The sequence below is a fragment of the Schistocerca serialis genome, chromosome 4 (genome assembly GCF_023864345.2).
Source record: "Schistocerca serialis cubense isolate TAMUIC-IGC-003099 chromosome 4, iqSchSeri2.2, whole genome shotgun sequence".
Classification (NCBI taxonomy): domain Eukaryota; kingdom Metazoa; phylum Arthropoda; class Insecta; order Orthoptera; family Acrididae; genus Schistocerca; species Schistocerca serialis.
In genome coordinates, this window is record NC_064641.1 from 622974378 (window position 1) to 623001628 (window position 27251).

The window sequence follows — 27251 nt, forward strand, 5'->3', positions numbered from 1 at the left end:
GTCAAAAGCTTTCTCTAAGACTACAAATGCTAGAAACGTAGGTTAGCCTTTCCTTAATCTTTCTTCTAAGATAAGTCGTAAGGTCAAATGGTTCAAATGACTCTGAGCACTGTGGGACTTAACATCTATGGTCATCCGTCCCCTAGAACTTAGAACTACTTAAACCTAACTAACCTAAGGACATCACACAACACCCAGTCATCACGAGGCAGAGAAAATCCCTGACCCCGCCGGTGAGTCGTAAGTCGTAAGGTCAGCATTGCCTCACGTGTTCCAATATTTCTACGGAACCCAAACTGATCTTCCCCAAGGGTGGCTTCTACTAGTTTTTCCAATCGTCTGTAAAGAATTGGCGTTAGTATTTTAAGCTGTGGCTTATTGAACTGATTGTTCGGTAATTTTCACACCTGTCAAAACCTGCTTTCTTTGGGATTGCAATTATTATATTCTTCTTGAAGTCTGAGGGTATTTCGCCTGTCTCATACATCTTGCTCACCAGATGGTAGAGTTTTTTCAGCACTGGCTCTCCCAAGGTCGTCAGTAGTTCTAATGGAATGTCGTATACTCCCGGGGCCTTGTTTCGACTCAGGTCTTTCAGTGCTCTGTCAAACTCTTCACGCAGTATCATATCTCCCATTTCATCTTCATCTATATCCTCTTCCATTTCCATAATATTGTCCTCAAGTACTTCGACCTTGTATAGACCCTCTATATACTCCTTCCACCTTTCTGCTTTCCCTTCTTTGCTTAGAACTGGGTTTCCATCTGAGCTCTTGATATTCATACAGGTGGTTCTCCTTTCTCCAAAGGTCTTTTTAATTTTCCTGTAGGCAGTATCTATCCTACTCCTAGTGAGATAAGCCTCTATATCCTTACATTTGTCCTCTAGCCATCCCTGCTTAACCATTTTGCACTTCCTATCCATCTCATTTTTGAGACGTTTGTATTCCTTTTTGCCTGCTTCATTTACTGCGTTTTTATATTTTCTCTTTTCATCAATTAAATTAAATACTTCTTCTGTTACCCAAGGATTTCTACTAGCCCTTGTCTTTTTACCTACTCGATTTTCTGCTGCCTTCCCTCCTTCATCCCTCAGAGCTACCCATTCTTCTTCTACTGTATTTCTTTCCCCCATTCCTGTCAATTGTTCCCTTATGCTCTCCCTGAAACTCTGTACAACCTCTGGTTTAGTCAGTTTATCCAGGTCCCATCTCCTTAAATTCCCACCTTTTTGCAGTTTCTTCAGTTTTAATCTACAGTTCATAACAAATAGATTGTGGTCAGAGTCCACATCTGCCACTGGAAATGTCTTACGATTTAATACCTGGTTCCTAAATCTCTGTCTTACCATTATATAATCTATCTGATACCATCTAGTATTTACAGGATTCTTCCATGTGTACAACCTTCTTTTATGATTCTTGAAACAAGTGTTAACTATGATTAAGTTATGCTCTGCGCAAAATTCTACCAGACGGCTTCCTCTTTCATTTCTTTCCCCCAATCCATATTCACCTACTGTGTTTCCTTCTCTCCATTTTCCTACTCTCGAATTCCAGTCACCCATGACTATTAAATTTTCGTCTACCTTCACTACCTGAATAATTTCTTTTATCTCATCATACATTTCTTCAATTTCTTCATCATCTGCAGAGCTAGTTGGCATATAAACTTGTACTACTGTAGTAGGTGTTTGCTTCGTGTCTATCTTGGCCACAATAATGCGTTCATTATGCTGTTTGTAGTAGCTTACCCGCACTCCTATTTTTTTTATTCATTACTAAACCTACGCCGGCCGTAGTGGCCGAGCGGTTCTAGGCGCTTCAGTCTGGAACCGCGCGACCGCTACGGTCGCAGTTTCGAATCCTGCCTCGGGCATGGATGTGTGTGATGTCCTTAGGTTAGTTAGGTTTAAGTAGATTCTTAGTTCTAGGGGACTGATGACCTCAGATGTTCAGTCTCATAGTGCTCAGAGCCATTTGAACCATTAAAACTACTAATGCATTACCCCTATTTGATTTTGTATTTATAACCCTGTATTCACCTGACCAAAAGCCTTGTTCCTCCTGCCACCGAACTTCACTAATTCCCACTATATCTAAATTTCACCTATCCCTTTTTAGGTTTTCTAACCTGCCTGCCCGATTAAGGGATCTGACATTCCACGCTCTGATCCGTAGAACACGTTTTTTGATAACGACGTCCTCTTGAGTAGTCCCCGCCCGGAGATCCGAATGGGGGACTATTTTACCTCCGGAATATTTTACCCAAGAGGACGCCATCATCATTTAACCATACAGTAAAGCTGCATGCCCTCGAGAAAAATTACGGCTGTAGTTTCCCCTTGCTTTCAGCTGTTCGCAGTACCAGCACAGCAAGGCCGTTTTGGCTAGTGTACAAGGCCAGATCAGTCAATCATTCAGATTGTTGCACCTGCAACTACTGAAAAGGCTGCTGCCCCTCTTCAGGTACCACACGTTTGTCTGGCCTCTTAATAGATAACCCTCCGTTTTGGTTGCACCTACGATACGGCCATCTGTATCGCTGAGGCATGCAAGCCTCCCCACCAACGGCAAGGTCCATGGTTGATGGGGGGGGGGGGGGGTGTTCGAACTTACAGGTAACAAATCTAGCAGCCCGCACCTGAATTGCTTCGATGTCTGCCTTCAGTCCAGATTTAGGTTACTCGTTGTAGGCGTATTGTCATATGTCTGGCTTAGTTGTGGAGAATCTTTGCGGGCATCTGCGTCTGTACTGAGTCGAGGGTGGGACACGGCGTAACCTCCCCACAGAATTCCTTCACATTTGGCGTAACCTCAAAACAGAAAAATTCCTAAACTTCTCAACAGTAAAAATTATAATTAAGTCGTTCACATTCAGTGTAACGTCTCAACAAAAAATTAATTCAGTAACCTGGTGATAATACAATGTAACTAACCTCTCAATTAAATTGTCGCTCACTTGTAACTTTTCAATAATTGACTGTGAATTTAACCTGGTAAATTTTGGACGTCAGCAGTGCTGCGTCATGGCCCTGAAAGATCATTCTGAATAAAAAAAAAAAAAGAAAAATTCTTACCTCAATGAAGTCGCCGGATAACGCATATATATCTGCTCTTACAATAAATTTTTCTGGCACAGCCCTGTGCAATGCTGGCCGATAGATTTGTCATTTATGAAAGGAAACAACTGATTTTTCTTTTGCAATAATCGGGATGATCATGGATTGGAGAAATTAGCAAATTCTTTAAAATTGAAATGAATGGTTGTTAAAAGTTATTTTCTTTTATGAGAAAGATTATTATTAGGACATTTTTAAAACATTTACATGGGAATTGAGATAACAATACTACTTATGCGCGAGGCTACTTTTTTACCTTATACAATAATGGTCAGGCTCCGGCATCGCTGCACCACGACCGGCCCAGCCAACACGATACACCAGACCAGACTGCTCGCTAGCAACAACTTACTGCTACAGCTACACAGTTCCTCCTGCAGTCAACACTGCTCTCTGGTCTGAGATTCTCTTTTACCTTACATATCGCAGGCAGCGCGTGAGCAATACATCGAAATTACGTCTGCTCGGACCTCTTACAACGGTACTGTTATGTTGTGTAGTGTGTAGCTCTTCATGTAGAAGCATTGTTAGTATTCAGATTGAAGTGTTGCTACAAGTGCTATTACAGTAAAGTGATGACATATTGAAATGGTTCAGAGGAAAGTGCGGCAAGAAGTAATTGAAAATGAGCAGTCGCGTTAATAACATATTTATGTATCCTCTCGTTGCGTATCGCATAGCATCGATCATCCGTGCCGTGTTCGGTCTCCAAGAATGAACAAATGTGAATCAGTAATACTATTTACCACAAAAGAGTGCAATCATGTGCCAATGATTTTTAGCGAGCGTGAGAACGTGCGTTCGATCATCGCGTTCCGCATCATCAACCATCAGCCGCGCCGCGACGGTTACGCGCACGCTCGTACAAGTGAGAACTGAGAACTGAAAAACTAACTTTACGAACAGTGTTATATCATTACAAGGAGGACGATTACCAGATATCTGTATGTGCGACGAGCGTAAGAACTTTCGTTCGATCATTCGGCTTTCGCATCATCAACAATCACCCGCGTCGTGTCGGTTACGCGTACGCTCGTCCGAATGATATTTTGGACTGTTAATCATCAATATTGTTAATTGGGATAACATTTACTATTTAGAGTGTAAAGTTGTAAACAGTGCAACCTGTGGTTTCCATATCATCTCAGAATATAGATGTTCATACCAGACATAGGACAGAGTTGTGTTTTAACGTTGAGTGGCTCCCCTAAACCCGCTTGCATATTTCGATAGATAATTTCAGGCAAGCTAGCAGCAGTGTGGAGCAGAACATTACGACCGCCGCGGGATTGCCAGGCACGTGGTGTGAACAGGGCGCACGGTCAAGAAAAGTAGGAACGACACCACCAGTTTAAGGTACCCCCCCACCCATTTGTACCCACCGGCGTGTTACATCGTGGTCTCCTTACAGAGATTAAGCCCAAAGCCGGGAAGGCGCATTCGAAAGAGCACGACGTATTTCCTTCTCCGACCTTCCCTAATACCAGCTTCATCAACGCCATGTTACACTTAGAGGAAAGAATCCTCAACAAGATTTAAGATGAGGGAGTACGCTCGTCATTCTGGGGGAACCATGTTCCAATGATCATCCTGTATTCATCCTTGCTTAACTGGACATTATTGTCTATCAGAACTGAACCTAGGGCATAATATATCAAGAACAAGACACATATGCTGTTGAAGGCTGTCATTCTCAGTCATATAAACCGCAGTACCAATAGCATTCTTTGTAGGCACATGGACTGACAATCGTGCTCCGCTCCTAACATGATACTACCAGAAATCACTACTCTTGCGGCTCCACGTCCGTCTCCACCCATTTCCAAAATAATGGCAAGCTTGTAACGAGTCTCTGGTGTGTCAGATGATTCACCCCTCGGGGCAAACCTTGACTCAGCCGTGAAATGGACGCTTCCCTACAGCTCATAATTGTACTACAAAGGGCAAGACATCTGACCACATGGCTCTCCTGCGTGAGGGAAGGTGAATCTGAAACCTTACCCTGGATGCAGCGCAACCTTCCCAGTTTAATCAGCTACTACTGAAGCGCCTTCTGTGTGTGATGTATTTTTGCAGGAGCGGCGGCGCAGCAGCAGCGTGGCAAGGATCAGCGACGCCGTCCGGCGTCCACGCATCTCTATCGCCAGCTTCAACAGCATCCCTTTCCCGGAACAGGCCATGCAGACGACGGAGAACCAGTCCAAAAGGTTAGAGTGCTCTCTGTTCTCATTGGTACGTCGTCAGGAAGCAATAATCAATTGACGACACCATCATAAGAGACTAACATCAAGGGAAGTCTCAACAGAAGTATATCCACAAGAAAATATTAGATTACGTTTGACTAAAGAATCGGTGAACAAACACTAGAAATCGATTGATGTCAAGTACCTGGGATAATCTGTGTAGAGCACTTTAACGTGTAACAAGTATGTATATCCCTCGATGGGCCAGATACAGATATTTGATATACCTTTCTACTATCTGATCAGAAGTATCAGGACACTCCCAAAAACATACGTTTTTCATATTAAGTACATTGTGCTGCCATCTAGTGCCAGGTACTCCAAACCAGCGACCTCAATAATCATTAGACATCGTGAGAGAGCAGAATGGGGCTCTCCGCGGAACTCACCGACTTCGAACGTTGTCAGGTGATTGGGTGTCACTTGTGTCATACGTCTGTACGCAAGATATCCACACTCCTAAACATCCCTAGGTCCACTGTTTCCGATGTGATAGACGTACAGCACAAAAGCGTACAGTCGGACTTCGTCTGTTGACTGACAGAGACCGCCGACAGTTGAAGAGGGTCGTAATGTGTAATTGGCAGACATCTATCCAGGAGCGTAAACAATGGGCGATTGATCAGTGGAAAAACGTTGTATAGAGTGATTAATCACGGTACACAAGGTGGCGATCCGACGGCAGGGTGTGGGTATAGCGACTTCCCGGTGAAAGTCATCTGCCAGCGTGTGTAGTGCCAACAGTAAAATTCGGATGCGGTGGTGTTATGGTGTGGTCATGCTTTTCATGGAGAGGCTTGCACCCCTTCTTGTTCTTCGTGGTACTATAACAGCACAGGCCTAAATTGATTTTTAAGCACCTTCTTGCTTCCCGCTGTTGAAGAGCAATTCGGCAATGGCGATTGCATCTTCCAACACGATCGAGCATGTTCATAATGCACGGCATGTGGCGGAGTGGTTACACGACAGAGACATCCCTGTAATGGACTGGCCTGCACAGAGTCCTGAAAAAAAAATTTTCAAATGTGTGTGTAATCTTATGGGACTTAACTGCTAAGGTCATCAGTCCCTAAGCTTACACACTACTTAACCTAAATTATCCTAAGGACAAACACACACACACCTATGCCTGAGGAAGGCCTCGAACCTTCGCCTGGACCAGCCGCACAGTCCATGACTGCAGCGCCCCAGACAGCTCGGCTAATCCCGCGCGGCACAGAGTCCTGACGAGAATCCTATAGAACACCTTTTAGATGTTTTGGAACGCCGACCTCGTCCCAGGCCTCACCTACCGAAATCGTTACCTCTGCTCAGTGCAGCACTCCGTGAAGAATGGGCTGCCATCCCCTAAGAAACCTTCCAGCACCTGTTTGAACGCATGCCTGCGAGAGTGGAAGCTGTTATCAGGGATAAGGGTGGGCCAACTCCATATTGAATTCCAGCATTACCGATGGAGGGCGCCACGAACTTGTAAGTCATTTTCAGCCAGGTGTCCGGATACTTTTGATCAAATAGTGTATGTGTGTGTGTGTGTGTCACTTCTGTGGGTCATCAGGTGCATTTTCTCTGATGTTTCGGATGTAGTGGGAGTCAGCCCAAACAAATCGTGCTCCCCTCGTCTTTCATACGATGTCCTGCGTCGAAGTAAAACGTCTGTATGTTTGCCATCACAAATAAAACGATTTTTGAATGGCAATTTTACGTGCACATTCGATAGAGTGGGGCGAAATTAGTCCAGTACATTATTCGTTTTATCCGTATGTATTAACAGAAACTCTAAAACACGAAGAATAATCAGTACTCCATCAGCGACTCTGCAGCGCTTCTGCATGGCAGCAGTCAGTGTGGGCCAGGGCGGTGGAGTCACTGCAGGAGTACTGGCTATTCCTCGTGCTTTACTGTCTCTGTTAACACACATCGATAAGACGAATATCGCCCTGTCGAAAGAGCGCGTAAATTTCCACTTAAATGAATTTGTTTGAAACGTGAAACAAACCGATACTTTCCACCTACGCTGGGAGCAGCATGGAAGACGTGATGAGCTGTATTTGTTTGGACTGATTCGAACTATCTGCTGAAACAAAATGCGCCTGACATCTCCTAGGAGAGACATACACTCTGTGTATATAATTAAAGGGCCACTTATCTGAAAGCTTCTAGCTGTCTCCCATTGCATGCGATGTTTAAAATTTGACTTTCTCTGTAACGGTGCAAAAACATGGTGCCCTGCAACGTCACCTTCAGGCTCGGCGACGCTTCAAACAGGAAGATGTGAAAGTAAGGACAGAGGTCGAAGTTCATGTGAATTGTAAGGTGAGCAAACGATATCACATTGGCAGCCTGTTTCTCACAGTTCTTTCCAACGCCACCGTGGACGTGTCAGACGACTGGAAGTTAGTCGCACTCCGAATGTGATGCCTAGTGTGGAAATCACGCGGGGCTATTTGTGGGTGGCCCAGGAAAATATCTGAGACACGCTGCCGTTCAGAACGAAAAGAAAAGTCCTCAAGAGGTGGCATAAAGAACGTCATTTTCACACATTTTGCGGTCGAAAAGGACAGTTCGCATTCTGATGAGCAACAGGACGGCTTTTTTGACAACCGCCGGCCGAAGTGGCCGCGCGGTTCTGGCGCTGCAGTCTGGAACCGCGAGACCGCTACGGTCGCAGGTTCGAATCCTGCCTCGGGCATGGATGTGTGTGATGTCCTTAGGTTAGTTAGGTTTAACTAGTTCTAAGTTCTAGGGGACTAATGACCTCAGCAGTTGAGTCCCATAGTGCTCAGAGCCATTTTTTTGACAACCTTTGACACTGTTGACACCCCCCGAACGATTCAGCCATTCTCTAAGGACATCGTGGACCAGCAACACCACTGCACGTGATCTTCCTCCTCTGAAGTGTAAAGCGACCGCAATTTTGCTCTTGTATACAGAGTGGAAGCGGTGGGGACCGTTCAGACCATTCGAAGAAGTTTGAATGGGGTCCAAATAAAGCAAAGAATGTTTATGCTTTTTCAGCCTTTCTGTTCCCACCTACTTGTGACATGTGCACGGGGGGCTGTGAAATTGAAACTGGCGTGAATATACCGACAATGGGTCCCTTTAAGACCTCCCAGTTCTATCGACACTATCTGTTCCACTTGCACACCTTCCCTGGGCACCTGAAAAATGTTACTTTACGCAGACAGGCCATTCACCGACATCTAAGGGTCGGCAGTATAGGGAACCCTTTCGACACCTATCAGAGTGTGCATGTGGCCAGAACGCGCTAGTGCCAGACATACCTGATGGCTCCCCACACCAATAGTATTACCTCTGTGCCTCTCCTAAATGATGTCAATGCAACCTTTCCCCAGGTCGGAAACGGTAGGGAAGAAACGCGGGTCATCGCTGAACACAGTGCGATAGCATTTACCAGCAGCGCTTCAAACGCAGTCATTTGTATTGTGGTGTTGGCGGTAACCTAGGCAGGGAACAGAAATTCCTTAAACCGTTACTGCTTGCCTTTGACTAATCGTATGGGGTGATACAGAATGTAGAACTTTTCTTGGGTAGCAGGCGCAGACGTGAAAGGGTTAGGATGTTCGTGATGGACAATACGGTGATCCTCCGACATGATCGATCGGAAGTTTGATGACGAGTATGCCCACCCTAACGTTTCCAAGCAGACTTGTATCAGGTCACTGTCCCCCTTCCAAATCTGAACACTGCAAGTTTCAACTATCCGACCAAATGGAGACCCACAATAAGGCCCTTTTAAATCCTCCCTGGTATTGATAACGGTATCCTACGCAAGTACCTGGAACAACAATGTCCTTCACAGTAATCATGCAATATCTAATGCACTTTATGCCTCTTAATAGCCTACTAGGCCTGGTACCTAGGTTAAACACGAACAACACCAATCTAATTCGCTGGTCATTCTGCCACTGACTGGGAATTGCAATTCCACTCATTTACGTACACACTGATGGTGTGCATATGTATGAAGTTAGATTGAAATCTTACCAGGTGTTCTGGACGCTTCATTTTTTCCCCAAGCAGTTTACTTTGCTCTCTATTGCAATGTAATGCTCTGAAACAACTAATCTCTAAGCAGATGTTTCTCTGCAGGTACCTTGAGCTCAGTGAACACTGAAAATTTTAAATAAACTGTGAAATCTAGGTGAGTTGACACCATTGGAGCAATGTAACTTGGCTGATCAATATTACTGAACATGGCTGGTGAAATTTCAGAAATATTGGTTTATTCAGACGGTCACAGAATAAAAAAAGAAACGCAAAATCCCATTACACTCTAAACTTGCACTTTTCATTGCCGTTTCTAGCCAACTCCACAACACTCTCCAGCTAGTTCCCATTCCCATCCGATAAATAGGTTACATGAGTGCTACTATTTTTGCAATATCCGATCGCTTGCGAAATTAAAACCACAGTTAAAATCCGATGACCCTTTCTGAGCGTACATAGAGCACGTAAAGGTGCCAAACAGTAAAGAGTCCCGCCAAATGCGAAGCGCGTACTGTTATTCGATTTCTTCATGCTGAGTGGTTCAGGCAGCCCACATTATGCAACTTTCATGCATGACAGCAAAGTGCGGCAATGGTGCAGGAACTTTTAACCAGGAAGTACATACCATATGTTTATGACGCAGGCGGTCAGGGAAGTAAGCGAGAGTCAGCCGATGACGTTGTATAGCTAGTAGAATTGGCGATTCGACAGAATCGCCTACTAAGGGCAATTCAGAAGTGAAGAGGAATGTTGTCATCAGGCATCGTCCTTCTTCATGAATGCTGGGTGGCACACTACAGCAATAAAAAAGACGCTCCTGCAGATTTCTCTATACGGAGTGTTTGGTCACCCACCACACAACCCGCACTTGGCTCCCTTTGATTCTCATCTCGTTGACCACATGAATGCCTGGCTTTGATCGCAGTATTTTCCCACAGACGGCGAGCTGCAGACTAGCATAGATCAGTGGTATAAAGCATAGACTGCCTTCTCTGACGTGGGTTTTGGAATGTTGGTACCACACTTACGTATATGTCTCCGAAGGAGCGGTGACTATGTAGAAAACTATCTGGAAGGTGTAGGCGAATGTTTCAAATACAATATTTTTGATTTTCACTGTGATTTCCATTTCGCGACCGATCAGACCTTGGAAAAAAATATCCCTCATAGAATGACAACTACTGCAACTGATAGTTTGTTCTCCATAAAGTGTAATCAGGCTTTTGATGTCTCTGTCAACACATTGAATTTCATACATCAGGCTTTTGATGTCTCTGTCAACACATTGAATTTCATACTATCAGAAGCCGGTACACAACAAAATGTGGACGAAAAAGAAAATTAAAGATCACTACTTCACTGAAATATCATCGATCCAAATACAGCGCCTGATTTTTGTTAAATACATTACTTGTGAGAGAAATTATAGAAACGTGGTCTCGTCAGTCAAGTAGCCCAGTAGACTGAGAGCAGGGCAAATGGACTCCCACTTAGGAATATGTAGCAAAGGATTTCCAGTTTCACGATCCACCTGATAGTGAACTAGGGAATAATACTGAAAACTTAGGTCGAAGCCAGGGGATCAGACTTACTTTAATCAATTTTTTTAACAATGTTGTCCTTTGTAGCGAGATGTGTGTGTGTGTGTGTGTGTGTGTGTGTGTGTGTGTGCTTTCCTACTACAAACCATCCAAACCTCAAATTCTACTGCTTGCACAACTGAGAGCGCCAGCTCTATAGTAGAACGCACACGTACTAACTTGGCCCGCACCTGCCCAGACAGCGTGTTAGTGGTGGAGACAGCAATAGTAGTAGGGTCTCCGTTATGAACGAAGACAGTGCGGTACGGGACGTGCTGTTCAACAGCTGAAGCTATGCAGAAAATTTTATCTCATATAACTTGTAAGCTACAGCTCGCGAGCATGCACACTATTGTATTAAAAAGCTATGACAGTACACTCAATAATTCGATAAATTTTGAAATTCAATGTACAATCTAAGACTATTCGACGATATTGCCAGCAAAGCTTGAACAATGGCCGAACGAGAAGTCTAGAAGGAAGTAGTCGACCTAGACAGACGACAGAACCTGAGCACCGAGCAATGGTCAGAGAGGCAGTCGGAGCCCCGAATTCATCGTTATCATCGATCAAACGCGCAACTGGTGCTTCAGTGACCACAAGGACCGTTAATGGACGGCTCACAGAAAGGAGGCTGAGCGCAAGGCTCCATTTGCTCCAACTATCATTGACCCTGTACACCAACAAGGCCGCACATTCGCCCTGGAATCTCAGTGACTGCAGTAGAACTAAATGACGGTTCCCGTTCCGAATCGATCCCTGATGACCAGTGAAGACGTGTCTAGGGACGACTGGACATAGGTGGAATACCAAGCTGACTGGTGGATTGCCATACATTCCGACAAGCAGGAGCGATGGTCAGGGATGGTATTTCATTTCATAGCAGAACTCGTTGGTTGTCATCCGTGGCACACTTACAAATGTTTCTAATGGCTCTAAGCACCATGGGACTTAACATCTGAGGTCATCAGCCCCCTAGTCTTAGAACTACTTAAACCCAACTAACCTAAGGACATCACACACATCCATGCCCGAGGAAGGATTCGAACCTGCGACCGTAGCAGTCGCGCGGTTCCGGACTGAAGCGCCTAGAACCGCTCGGCCACAACGAACGGCCGGCACGCTTACAGCACAACGGTACGTCGACGATATTCTACGCCCCGTTTTGTTGCTCTTTATGGCAAGCCATATTGGTCTTATATTTCAACAAGATAATGCCCGCCCGCACACGCTTACCTAAGTTCTTGCCAAATCATACATCGGCCAGAAAGGTCGCCGAATCGCACCCCAATTGATAATATGACCGTTGTGGGCAGGGCCTCCAACCAGCTTGGGATTTTGACGATCTAACGAGCAAATTGCACAGAATTTGGCTGGACATCCAACAATCCTATCAGTCAATACCAAGCCGAATAACTCCTTGCATAAGGGTCAGAAGTGGACCAACGTGTTACTGACTTCCTCTATTTGTGAAGCTCTTTCCCTTGAACAACTCGTACAATTTTTCTGAAATTGCAATTATTTGTTCGTCTGCAAATGTGCAGCACATCTGCCGATTGTCGTTCCATTCGGGTAACTCCATCGTGGTGCCTCGTTTCACTTGCCTTAGAGCAGGGGTTCTCAAACCTTTTGACCTTCGGACGCATTAAATGACCTCAAATAATTATGGGTACACTGCATACACATTTCTGAGGAGTATTTGACAACAATCAGTACAGGAAACAAATACTGTGAACTTTATTTTGAATTTCGCGTCCAGACTACAGAAAATACAACTTGCATCAATAAAAAACATACATTATCACAATACGAACAAATAACTCTGTATAAAACTGTAAGAGAATCTTGAAGCACGAGTGTCACCCAAATGCCTCTTACCCTGCCAAGACGAAAGGCAAGAGAAACTATTAAACAAACATTCCGAATAGGGAGAATAAGCCACCTTATTTCCTTAACCTAACTGAATAATCCGACAAAACGTAAGGACTCGTTCCGTGTTAAACCTGACGTGAAATGAGTAAAATTGAGTAGCTATATGTTCTTTTATATTTGGGCATATGTTTTCCTAAAATATTACAGGGAGCACCCTGAAATGTTCTAGTGCGCACCAGTGCACCCTGCCGCACATTTTGAGAACCACTACCTTAGTGTGCAAATAATTCCTAAGTATGACAGCGACAAAGAATCAAATAAACAAATTATTAACGAAGCAAAAACCCATCGATCGTGCGCTGCCAGAAAGGAGTGTTGTGAAACAAAAAAGGTGTGAAAGATGTAGTATTGTGGTGTGTATGGCTTTCTAATATATCAACAAAGTAAAATAAACATGTGCCATGCAGAAATAATATGTAAGTCCTCTGACATCTTGTTTGTTCAACTACCTAAAAGCAAAATTTTCGTGGCCTTCTTCGGTGTAATGAAGCGTTGAAAAGTGCAGGCGGTGAACAAAAATAGGGAAACACCAAACGCGCAACATATTACTATGCCTAAAACGGTGTAGGAAAACCGTTGGTATTCAAAACAGCTTTCAGTCGTCTCATAATGGATAAATACAGGTCCTGTATGATTTTCAAGTATATCTTACACCGTCCTTCCTGCAAACTAGCGGAAACTTCAGGTAACTATTATCTGTCTCTCCAAATAAACCACAAAGGCTGAACAATTTTGAGATCTGGTGATTTTAGGGGGTAGAGAAAGTGTGACAGTTCATTCTTCAGTTCACATAACCAGTCCTGCACGATGCGAACTGTGGAAAGGGGGCCCTGTCTCTTTAGAACACAGCCTAACCATTGGGGAACAAATATTGTAACATAGGATATACCTGTTCAGCAGCATATCTTAGGCAGTAATGTGACGTTACAGAGTAACGACAGAGCCATGAAGTATATGGTTGCCTGAATCGTCACCAAACACCCGCCACGTTTCACTGTTGTCAGCGAGCAGTCTGCGTCGTAGGCTTGGAACGGTGTATGACACATGTAAATTCGAGAACGTGGTTCTCTCATTAGAAATAAAACCACATTATAGAAAGGTTGCATTGTGTTGCAGGAGAAGTCATTTACACTTTTTATTTGATGAACAAAACAGACGTTGGAAGCTATGAGCAACAAGCGTCAACCGACTAAATTCCGTAGCTTCTTAGTTCAGGTTTTTTGGTTTGCGTTTGGTTTCCGTGTTACGAGCATTTGGAACAGTGTGCGAGGTTTTGGAAATCCAGTTCACCTTGCAGTGTCCCGCTTATGGAGATTCCTATGCGTTGATTTGATGCTGGCAAGATTCGCGAGTGCGATATTCAATTCTGGACTGATTTTGCAACTGTCGTCCTCTTATTTTTCGTCACTCGACACACGCTTTCATCCGTGATTTGACTAAGAGGGTGATGTTTTTCCGCTTTCCCTGTATGCAGGATAAATCTTCGATATGGTGCCTCTCGAAACACGAAACACTTCGGCTGTATTGGTTACAAAAGCCCCCACCATACGAGCACCAACAACTTGCCCACGTTCGAATTCACTCAGCTCCGGAGTAATTCACTCACAACATGACAGAACACTGTTCTGGCCGTAACTGACACGCACAAGGTATTGTGGGTACTGCACAGGTTCGTTGTCAAATACAACAGCACCACCCGCAGTGATGAGTAGCGTCTGCATTTATGTTCAAGCATGCATCGCTCGCGGTTTTTTTCCAACACCTGTACTCGCTGCGACGCTTTATTCGCGTTATAGAGCGGCTGCAATAGTCAGTGGTTCCTGCAAGAACAATTTCTAAAGAAATCTTCGCTTCCCCATTTGCCTCTTCGGATAAAAATTTAACAGTATAGCGTATGATCACACGTGTCCGATAATGAAGCGACTAGAGCACTCGAAGTGAGTAGGTCGGCTAGAGGCAGTCAACTGACGCGGCCTTTCCTTGGGAACAGCGGGATGGACTCGCCCAGCGTTGACGAGAAGGTGTTTAAGCACCGGTGCCTCGTTGTTTTGCGTGAGCTCTAACTCAATTCTCGCGAACGTGAACCGATCAGAGACAATCATTCGCACTGGACAGTCTTCAGCTTCAGTAGAGCAGCTGATAGCCCACGGGGCGAGACCAAAACGACTCAGTTTCTAACGACAACTTAAAATATCTTATCCAAATCGGATATTTTTTGTAATATGAAGAACAGTTCGGATAAGGTTTTATGTAGCTTTTACTACCGCTTTAGGCCGGGTTTGGCCTTCTTAAGATGTTAACCAAAACACAGTAGCCTACATTTGCTACAGGTGGTGTCAGTTGGTGTGTATCATGGCGCACCAATCATAACAGTTTAATAAAACGTGACCTACACTATTTTGTTCACAAAATAACAAAAAGGATCAACGACTTCTCCTGCGACACATTTCAACCTTTCTAAGGATATCATCAAGTTCTTAGTGATGGTGTTCGTAAACTAAACCCAAGAGATTTTTCTAAAGCACTATGAATATGACGAGAAAAACTAGAAAATATAATGCTGTGGTCAAGGTTTTTTCAATTGTGCTGCTTTTATCAACTTCAAGACATATTTATATATAATTGGTAGAATAGAATCATGCATAGACACAAAAAAATTCAATCACTTCATCCGCAATCCTTCATCAAATTACTTAGTAAACAAAACAAAAACTATAAAACAACTGAGTCATCCAAATTTGGTTTCGAGTGTGATGTTCCATCATAAGATGACATTTCGAGCCTTCATGAAATTTAAGATTTTCTCTTAGTACAACTAACGTTCTTGACCCCCACCGCCAAAATACACAATAAGCCGTACAAGGTATTTAACACACATTATATTTGTAGGATGGAACTACTGTACATAAACACTATGTGATCAAACGTATCCAGGCACCTGGCTGAAAATGACTTACAAGTTCGTGGCGCCCTTCATCAGTAATGCTGGAATTCAATATGGTGTTGGCCCAACCTTAGCCTCGATGACAACTTCACTCTCGCAGGCATACGTTCAATCAGGTGCTGGAAGGTTTCTTGGGGAATGACAGTCCATTCTTCACGGAATGCTGCACTGAAGAAAGGTATCGATGTCGGTCGGTGAAGCCTGGCACGAAGTCGGCGTTCCAAAACTTCCCATAGGTGTTCTGTCGGATTCAGGTCAGGACTCTGTGCAGGCCAGTCCATTACAGGGATGTTATTGTCGTGTAACCACTCCGCCACAGGCCGTGCATTATGAACAGTTGTTCGATCGTGTAGAAAGATGCAGCCGCCATCCCCAAATTGTCCTTCAACAGTTGGAAGCAAGAAGGCGCTTAAAACATCAGTGTAGGCCTGTGCTGTGATAGTGCCACGCAAAACAACAAGAGGTGCAAGCACCTCCGTGAAAAACACGACCACACCATAACACCACCGCCTCCGAATTTTACTGTGGGCACTGCACACGCTGGCAGATGATGTTCACTGGGCATTCGCCATATCCACACCCTGCCATCGGATCGCCACCTAGTGTACCGTATTCGACACTTCAAACAATGCTTTTTCAGTGTTCAATCGTCCAATGTTTACGCTCTTTACACCAAGCGAGGCGTCGTTTGGCATTTACCGGCGTGATGTGTGGCTTATGAACAGCCGTTCGACCCTGAAATCCAAGTTTCCTCACCTCCCACCTACCTGTCATAGTACTTGCAGTGGATCCTGATGCAGTTTGGAATTCCTGTGTGATGGTATGGATAGATGTCTGCCTATTATACATTACGAACCTCTTCAACTGTCGGCGGTTTCTATCAGTCAACAAATGAGGTCGGCCTGTACCCTTTTGTGCTGTATATGTCCCTTCATGTTTCCACTTTACTGTCACATCGGAAACATTGGGCCTAGGGATGTTTAGGAATGTGGAAATCTCACGTACAGACGTATGACACAAGTGACACCCAATCACCTGACAACGTTCGAAGTCGGTGACTTCCGCGGAGATCCCCATTCTGGTCTCTCACGATGTCTAATGATTATTGAGGTCGCTGGTTTGGAGTACCTGGCAGTAGGTGGCATCACAATGCACCTAATATGAAAACCGTATGTTTTCGTGGGTGTCCGGATACTTTTGACCACATAGTATACATATAACGTAGTCCAATAGATTTGGTGTCAACTGAAAATAATAATTGTATGTGCCAACTTTTTCCATCATAGAATCTTTCCCAGGCGTTGGAAACGGTTCTTAGTATAATGGTTCAGTAGAAAATTGCGCTTAACAGTGGAGCTATATCACTGGCAAATTCACTATATAAACGGACAGAGCTCCCGTCAGAGTCTGTAAACTGTCGTAGGTTTAACGCTTTCGGTGGCTTCTCAACGTTTTACGTTAGCTCCAGTGGCTAGTTACGCGTTCCTTTTACACACAACAAGGGTCTGCGAAGTAGTGTAGAGTGCCTAGATTCGCTGTCCCCGCCCAGATGCTGCATGGAATCGAACGTAAGTTTATATCGGTATGTTGAAAGCTCATCCGATGTTACACAACGCTGTCAGTAGAAGCCGAAGCTTTCGCTGAGAAGTATGCTTTAAAGCAGTGAAGACTTTTGCAGCTGTCCTCCTCATAGCTCCCATGGAGTGCTGACAAAGTGATTCTGATTAGAAAGAAGGTTGAATACGACTGCTTGTTGTAAAGAACATGTGAGTGTTTAACTGAATAACTGAAGCCGTGCCTCACTGACGTTAGAAGTAAAGACTATCACAACAGGAACAACCGCGGTGTATCACCAAACGAAATATGTATACGTTTAAAGAGTGTAGACCGCAGATAGCTGTGAGGAAAGTAAAAACGAAATAAAAACTCTACGTTAACATCAGTATTGAGAAAGAGATGTTATTGCGGCCTTGAAGAGACTTGGTGCTGGCAATGAGGATGTTTGCGTACTAGTAGTTTTTGAAGGATATTGATTAACCATTGGCATGGATTCTTACAAGGGGACCGCGTTCACTCGTCCGATCGATTTCGTCCAGATTTGTGATATTTGAGGGCCTTGGCTTGAAATGAAAGTGACAGAAATAGAAGCCCCAAATTCCCAAACTTTCAGAAAAAATAGAATTTTTGGCTCGGGTCGGGCGAGGTATGAACCATTTATGGCAGCGTATTTGCCAGCCGCTGATTGTTGCAGCGAAAACAGTACAGAACGGTGATACGAAGGCCACGGGGTCGAGTTCCAGTGCGGAAATTTCTTTTACTTCGACGTCTTACGTTACTTACATTTCAAATAACCCGAAATAATTCTCAATATATTTTATTTGTTACTATTAACAAGAAAAGGGTGAAAAGGAAAGGCAAAGGAAAGTTACGACTGAAAAATAATTTCTAAGAGCTGTATGTAATGCAGGTTTTGTAATGTTTACTGAGGTTCTACAAAAACTGTAACTGATGAGCGAATATTCATAAAGATGTTTACTCAAGACATTCTGTGAACTTGAAGCACAAATTGACATGTATTTTCGCGTGTTTCGGACTTCCCATATAAATCTCGTATGTGCGAGTCACGTCACCTAAGATTTGGTTGATCTCCTGAGGTATAACCCATTTTCATACACTGGAAGGATACGTTAGGTTTCGTAGTCCTTAGTCTTAGTGACGACAATGCGATCTCTCCATAGCTCTCTACAGGGGCAGCTTAGATGAATGGTATCGTCAACTGAAAATGATTGGAAAAAGCACTCACTCTGTCTCCCTACCAGCAGTCTCTTTCAGGTATTTTCCCTGAAAAGCAACTCCTGCTTGCAACTCATTGACAGAAACACTTTTAATGGGTTGGCAACTGTCTACATGAAATGAAGCACAACTTTAGATATACGATGTCTCTTCAAAAATTATCGGACCATCATCTTTCCTGCGTAAATCAAAGGAGGGCGGGAGACTTCCTTCGCTGGAGTTGTGGCTGGGAACAACGAACGCAGCTACGCCTTTGTTCCCGCCTACAGAAATCTTCAGTCTCTGGCAGCTGGCCTATGAGTGACGGCGTGTAGTGAGCGCTCGGGAGATAGTTGCCGTTGCCAAAAGATTGTGCAATCGGAGTAAAGAGGGAAATCTTAGCTATATCACCTCATGATTATTCCATAGCCAGGGTTTTGAATGTGGTGATCAGTACCTGTGCAGCAACCAGTAGAGCATGAATGTGATTAATGGGAACCATTCCGATTTAACTCTTGTGATCACTTTTACTTACTCCTACCATCTCGGAACACCAGGGGCTGATGTCCAATACTGTTCTAATATGGAATCACGTCCGTATGAAGTAAATGATCCGGGACTGAAGTACCATGAACCGAATGAAATGAGCAAAATGAAAGAGAAGTAATCAGTCTTTGCCTCCGCAGTATAGCAATACCAACAACAGTGACATTTAGCACAAAACAGTACCCATTCCCCTCTACAGGTCCAACTGATGTGAGTCTGCTTTCTAAGGATAGTAGACGCGAAAAAGAGACTGAGCGGCTGCAGAGGCGTATTTGTTATGGTACCTCACGCCACTTCTTTTTAACGGCAGTCTTCCAAGAGATCCCTCCGCACAGTGGTCATTTCTGTAATGTGAAGAAAGATAACGCTTTTGAAATGAACCGTCCGCCAAACTTACTTAACGTCTTAAATTATAGAATGTGAGATGATAACTGTGCAGCAACCGGTAAGACAGTTCTGTAGTTCCTCAGGAACATACTGGTATGGATAGATGAACTTTAATCATTTGAACTGCAGTAAAATTATCCTATCAATTAATATGAATTATTAATACAAGTAATCCGCAAGCATTCCTCAATCATTCCTTATAATTGCTAATTTCCTTTAATGGTTCGCCATCTCCATTTCTCACATCATAGTTTCCGAATCACGTTCCCACTTATATTTTCACTGGTGTCTGTAACGCTGCAGCTTGAAATTTTACTCATGAAGACATTTTTACTGTTTTTGTTTAGTCTTTACCTGCAGTGCTATTTCGCCAATTACATTGATATTTAATGTATTATAATTACATATTCATTTTTTATGTTATCATTGAGTTCACCACACCATTTCTTAATTACATATGTCACTCTAATTAGAAGACATATATTATTCATGTGCCGAGAGAGATCATAATTGGCAATTCATCCAAGTTAGCTTTGTGGAGTGCTTCGTTGGAAATAACAACTAACCAGGCAAGAGATTACACTGGGTACAATAACCAATTCAGTGCCCATACTTACAATAGGCTGGAAATAGCACAACTCACCTTCAGAAATTCCACCTGTAAATCTTTTATACCATCGCTGACCGGTCGCTATAGGGCAATTATTTATTTTATGAAGTAACCAGGTGACCAACTGTGATAATTCTCATTTATTGTTCCGTCTGATTTATATATATTTTATTAGATTACATGGTTCGATCACTCTAGATCGTCCATAGATCTAAGTACTTGTGTCTTGTCTATTCAGAATCACACTTCAGATATTTATATCTGAAAATGATTCAGAACGACCAAAACATGAAATCTAATAAAAATGTGCAACTGAGACAGAACAATAAATGACAATTATCTTAAATATCTAAAACTGTTGCTGAATCTTTGGAGATGATTATGTAGACTATAGTGACAACTAACTATCGCTATTCTCTGTTGCACAGCTTTTAGATTATAATAATGATCAAGATGGTGAAGCAGGCAGTAACTTCCTATCCATATGTCAATACCAGATATGTTCCGTCATAAGAAAAATAAGTAAAACTTTGATGTGCTGTTAGAATGACAGATTTAGTTCATAATTTCTATTCGAATCGTATATGACGTAGTAACAGGTAAAAGTATTTCCTTTATAACAACATCCAAGAAAATGTTACTGATATTTGTGCGTTACTGATAGTTGTTTTCTAGTCTAACCTTAATTACACTTGTACGAACAGAGATTTAGATACCACATTAAAGCTGAATGGGTTAAGCCTTCACAGCTCCTTTAACGAACTGGGAAAGATGTTACATTTATAAGTCAAAACTAAACTTTCTGCAAAACAGCATAGAAATGGGAAGTAATATGTGTAAAATACAGATCTCAATAACTGCAATGTTAACATTACAAAAGTCGGATGTATTTTCTTGTTGAAATGTGATAGGCACATAAAGGCAGCTTTTCTTCTTCACGAAACTAAAATAAGTATGTGTAATGTTGTCCTAGAACAACTGAAAATTTCTATGCTGCTTCCAATCAGCAGACTGCAGTAGCTTTAGATCATCTGCAGCAAGTCATACCCAAGCTCAACACGACAAGTACGGCGGTACCAAATTCATATTACTCCCACTGCATTGAATGCAGCCTTGTATTATCAGATTATGGTCAGAGCCTTAACATGGCTTGTGCGCCTCCTTATTCTTCGACCTGAGGCAGTTTAACATCAGTTGTTGGATTTTTCACTACTTGGGACCACTGCAGCTGTTTGAAGTTCACTGAATTCAGCAGTGGCTACACGGTGACTGATGATGCTCTTCCTGGAAGCTATGTGCCAGGAGGTGCAAAGAGTGGCAGTCTTTATCGTGGTAGAAGACCAAGTTCGAAAATAGTGTTATTTTTCTCTCCTGGCAAGATTAATTCGTACAGTTTCAGTTCATACATACCTAGTTATGATTCAGTTTCATTAAATGTTCACGATGTTTCCTTTACAGTGTAGAAACAATAAATTCAAACGTAAGTAATACTGGCAATGCTCAGTAATCAATCTCCCAAAAAGAATAGATAGACATTGTTAACATGGATAAACAACGTCAGAATATAAGTGCGTATAGCGCTGTTGCGTTACAACTTTTTCCCGCATATCGAGTTACTAATAATACATATTTTACTAGTTAGCTCTCACCTTGTACAACTTACGCCAAGTATGCAAAAAATGCTAACAAGAAAAAGTCAACAAAAAGCATAAGCCGTAACTTGGATAAAGTTTCTTGAAATAGTATCATATTTCTCCTGTTGCAGCAAACACATTTTACTATGAAAATCTTTTAAATTGTGTATTTTTCTTTGTAGGTGGTGGTCAGTAATTATAGACCTGTTGGATCTGCGGCTAATGCAAGACCTCCGATTCACTAACGTCCTGATCGGCACGTCGCTGGTCTTCTTCGTAGACATGATGTTCATGACGTTGCTGCCGCTGTACCTGTTTCACAACAACCTCAGCCGCGAGGAATCCGCATTCTGCATGTCAGTTGCGGGCGTGGCGGACCTGCTAGGGCGATTCACCCTTGTAGTAATAGGGGCCTGTTGCGTCCCCAACAACAGAATCTTATTCCTCATCAGTGCTGCTGTGTCTGTTCTCCTCAGAACAAGTGAGTATATCAGCGAACCAAAAGCTTACGATTTCATGATCCACAACTCACAGGTATTGTTGCCATTTTGTGACATGGTACACCGCTGCTTAAGAACGAGTTGACCTATAACAGCTGACAGAATTATTATGTCTTATACCAAACACACAGAAAACACTAACAACTAAAAAAAGGAGCAGTAACGAGATAATTTCTTTGATACTTGATAATATTATTTTTCTAGTGTATATAAGCATTCTGCGATGACCTGTGCTGCGTACGAAAAAAATTGTTTGGATTTATTATGTCAGAAGGAATGAATGAAATTTGTCTACGTAAAGAGTGTCGTTTTCATTCGAATACCATCTGTTGGTCGCATCATAGAAGGAAATTTAACGTCTACGATGAATAAAAGGCATTCGATAATGTCCTAATGGCCGAAGCACCTGCTCAGATAGACTTCGTAGCGCTAGAAGATATCATTAAAATCAAACATCCATTGTATTTGTTGTATGGTATTACTTTTATTGTGTTAACCGATTTTCGGCTTACAAGGCCATCTTCAGTCATTTACTGAGTATTGTCACTAATGAAGTTACAATGTTTGTAAACTACAGTGGAAGAGAAGTTACACATCTAGATTGAAGCAGAAACGTGCAGCAAATAACATCTTTGACAGCTGCTGGAAATGCAATGTAAAAAGTAAAAATTTGAGCAGTAAATAAATAAAAACGAAGTATACAGGAAAAAACTTTAACAAAAAACAGGAACAACAAACCTACATAACAGTTTAAATTAATAAACAAAACCAATAAAATCAAATTAGTGTATTGTTCAGCTTTTTTACATTTTAAAATACAGTACCACCACACTCTCAAAGATAGCATTTACTGTATGTTCCCTCCACTCCCCCAGTTTCCTGCATCTACTCCTTTCTATTTATCTTTTTGATATTGCTTACGTTCCTGATACATTCTGTAATTAAATTGATAATTCTTTCTTCTTGTAGTTGGTTTGTGTATTACTGTCCATGTATTATACCTCCTCAAGTAACTTTGTGAAGTATTAGTTATATTTTCTTTTATTGGCTTTGTTTGTTAAGATAACCTTATGTGGGCTTCCTGTTCCTGTTCCTGTTTTCCCCTTTTAACTCGGTTTTTATTTATTTACTATTCAACCTTTACATTTTACATTACATTACCACCACACTGTCAAAGATGTTATTCGTTGTACATTTTTGCTACAACCTAGATGTGTAACTTCTTTCCATTATTGTTTAGAAACACTGTAAGTTCTTTGGTAAATGTCTGGAGATGGCCTTGTAAGCCGGAAACCGGTTAACACAATAAAAGTAATACTGTAGAACAAAAGCAAACTAGCGCTTTTGATTTATTATAATGTTGTTCTAGCAAGAACCGACGGAAGATTCAGTTAACATAGATTGTATTTTGCGTAGCTCTTCGCACGTGTCTTCCCATTTTAGTTCTCCTCCTTACAGGGCAGTAAATGAAAAAAAAAGAAATAAAAGAAAAGAATACAAGATAAAGGTTATGTAGAAGGGTCAAAATAATGCAATACGTATTTTTTCGTATGTTGTCCAGTCTAACTTTTAATGGGTAAAAAACACACGGCAAGGTAATGTGACATGTTAGGAAAATCTTCGAAAACACGAAATATATGTTGTTGTTGTTGTGGTCTTCAGCCCTGAGACTGGTTTGATGCAGCTCTCCACGCTACTCTATCCTGTGCAAGCTTCTTCATCTCCCAGTACCTACTGCAGCCTACATCCTTCTAAATCTGCTTAGTGTATTCATCTCTTGGTCTCCCTCTACGATTTTTACCCTCCACGCTGCCCTCCAATACTAAATTGGTGATCCCTTGATGCCTCAGAACATGTCCTACCAACCGATCCCTTCTTCTAGTCAAGTTGTGCCACAAATTCCTCTTATCCTCAATCCTATTCAATACCTACTCATTAGTTATGTGGTCTACCCATCTAATCTTCAGCATTCTTCTGTAGCACCACATTTCGAAAGCTTCTATTCTCTTTTTGTCCAAACTATTTATCGTCCACGTTTCACTTCCATACATGGCTACACTCCATACAAATACTTTCAGAAACGACTTCCTGACACTTACATCTATACTCGATGTTAACAAATTTCTCTTCTCTAAGCCTACAAATGTTAGAAACGTAGGTTTGCCTTTCCTTAATCTAGCTTATAACAAAAGTCGTAGGGTCAGTATTGCCTCACGTGTTCCCATATTTCTACGGAATCCAAACTGATTATCCCCGAGGTCGGCTTCTACCAGTTTTTCCATTCGTCTGTAAAGAATTCGGGTTAGTGTTTTGCAGCCCTGACTTATTAAACTGATAGTTCGGTAATTTTCACATCTGTCAACACCTACTTTCTTTCGAATTGGAATTATTATATTCTTCTTGAAGTCCGAGGGCATTTCGCCTGTCGACCGAGCGAGGTGGCGCAGTGGTTAGCACACTGGACTCGCATTCGGGAGGACGACGGTTCAATCCCGCGTCCGGCCATCCTGATTTAGGTTTTCCGTGATTTCCCTAAATCGCTCCAGGCAAATGCCGGGATGGTTTCTTTGAAAGGGCACGGCCGAATTCTCTCCCCGTCCTTCCCTAGTCCAATGAGACCGATGACCTCGCTGTTTGGTCTCTTCCCCAAAACAACCCCCCCGACCCCCCCGGTTCGCCTGTCTCATTCATTTTGTTCAGCAGATGTCAGTAGTTCTTATGGAATGTTGTCTACTCCCGGGCCCTTGTTTCGACTTAGGTCTTTCAGTGCTCTGTCAAACTCTTCACGCAGTATCATATTTCCCCTTTCATCTTCATCTACATCCTCTTCCATTTCCATAATATTCTCCGCAAGTACATCGCCCTTGTATAGACCCTCTATATGCTCCTAAACCTTTCTGCTTTCCCTTCTTTGCTTAGAACTAGGTTTGCATCTGAGCTCTTCTCATTCATACAAGTGGTTCTCTTTTCTCCAGAGGTCTCTAATTTTCCTGTAGGCAGTATCTATCTTACCCCTAGTGAGATAAGCCTCTACATCCTTACATTTGTCCTCTAGCCATCCCTGCTTAGCCATTTTGCACTTCCTGTCGATCTCATTTTTGAGACGTTTGTATTCCTTTTTGCCTGTTTCATTAATTGCATTTTTATATTTTCTCCTTTCATCAATTAGGTTCAATATATCTTCCGTTACCTAAGGATTTCTACTAGCCCTCGTCTTTTACCTACTTGATCCTCTGCTGCCTTCACTATTTCATCCCTCAAAGCTACCCATTCTTCTTCTACTGTATTTCTTTTCACCATTCGTGTCAGTTGTTCCCTCATGCTCTCCCTGAAACTCTGTACAACTATTGGTTTAGTCAGTTTATCCACGTTCCATCTCCTTAAATTCCTATCTTTTTGTAGTTTCTTCAGTTTTAATCTACAGTTCATAACCAATAGATTGTGGTCAGAGTCCACATCTGCCCCTGGAAATGTCTTACAATTTAAAACCTGGTTCCTAAATCTCTGTCTTACCGTTATACAATCTATCTCATACCTTCTAGTATCTCCAGGATTCTTACATGTATACAACCTTCTTCTATGATTCTAGAACCAAGTGTTAGCTATGATTAAGTTATGCTCTGTGCAAAATTCTACCAGACGGCTTCCTCTTTCATTTCTCTCCCCCAATCCGTATTCACCTACTACGTTTCCTTCTCTCCCTTTTCTTACTACCGAATTCCAGTCACCCATGACTATTAAATTTTCGTCTCCCTTCACTATCTGAATAATTTCTTTTATTTCGTCATACATTTCTTCAATTTCTTCGCCATCTGCAGAGCTAGTTGACATACAAACTTATACTACTGTAGTAGGCGTGGGCTTCGTGTCTATCTTGGCCACAATAATGCGTTCACTATGCTGTTTGTGGTAGCTTACCCGCACTCCTACTTTTTTATTCATTATTAAACCTAGTCCTGCATTACCCCTATTTGATTTTGTATTTATAATCCGGTATTCACCTGACCAAAAGTCTTGTTTCTCCTGCACACCGAACTTAACTAACTCCCACTATATCTAACTTTAACCTATCCATTTCCCTTTTTAAATTTTCTAACCTACCTGCCCGATTAAGGGATGTGACATTCCACGCTCCGATCCGTAGAACGCCAGTTTTCGTTCTCCTGATAACGACGTCCTCTTGAGTAGTCCCCGCCCGGAGATCCGAATAGGGGACTATTTTACGTCCGGAATATTTTACCCAAGAGGACGCCATCATCATTTAACCATACAGTAAAGCTGCATGCCCTCGAGAAAAATTACGGCTGTAGTTTCCCCTTGCTTTCAGCCGTTGGCAGTACCAGCACAGCAAGGCCGTTTTGGTTAGTGTTACAAGGCCAGATCAGTCAATCATCCAGATTGTTGCCCCTGCAACTACTGAAAAGGCTGCTGCCCCTCTTCAGGAACAACACTTTTGTCTGGCCTCTTAACAGATACCCCTCCGTTGTGGTTGCACCTACGGTACGGCTATCTGTATTGCTGAGGCACCCAAGCCTCCCCACCAACGGCAAGATCAAATGGTTCAAATGGCTCTGAGCACTATGGGACTTAACTTCTATGGTCATCAGTCCCCTAGAACTTAGAACTACTTAGACCTAACTAACCTAAGGACATCACACAACACCCAGCCATCACGAGGCAGAGAAAATCCCTGACCCCGCCGGGAATCGAACCCGGGAACCCGGGCGTGGGAAGCGAGAACGCTACCGCACGACCACGAGATGCGGGCAACGGCAAGATCCGTGGTTCATGGGGTGGGGGGAGGGGAGTGGGCATTATCGAATATAGTGTTCAAAAGTCTTTCGAGGAGGAGGCAGACTTGAAAAAGACCTTGAGATACGCGAAGATTACAGATGGATAGCCTCACTGTGGCTTAGAAACGAGGTATTGGATAGTAAGGCGTACAGGTATGAGTACAAGGAAGATAACTGCTGG

The 27251-nt window shown here is 42.7% G+C and overlaps 1 protein-coding gene across 1 annotated transcript in view; it reads left to right on the top strand.

Moving 5' to 3' along the window:
• The window catches only part of LOC126474909 (monocarboxylate transporter 2-like), a 97336-nt gene that overhangs the window by 61253 nt on the left and 8832 nt on the right, over positions 1-27251 (top strand). The window contains exons 6-7 of the mRNA XM_050102405.1: positions 5198-5328; positions 21960-22258. Of these exons, the coding sequence (XP_049958362.1) occupies positions 5198-5328; positions 21960-22258 (430 nt within the window). The remainder of the gene's footprint in view (positions 1-5197; positions 5329-21959; positions 22259-27251) is intronic.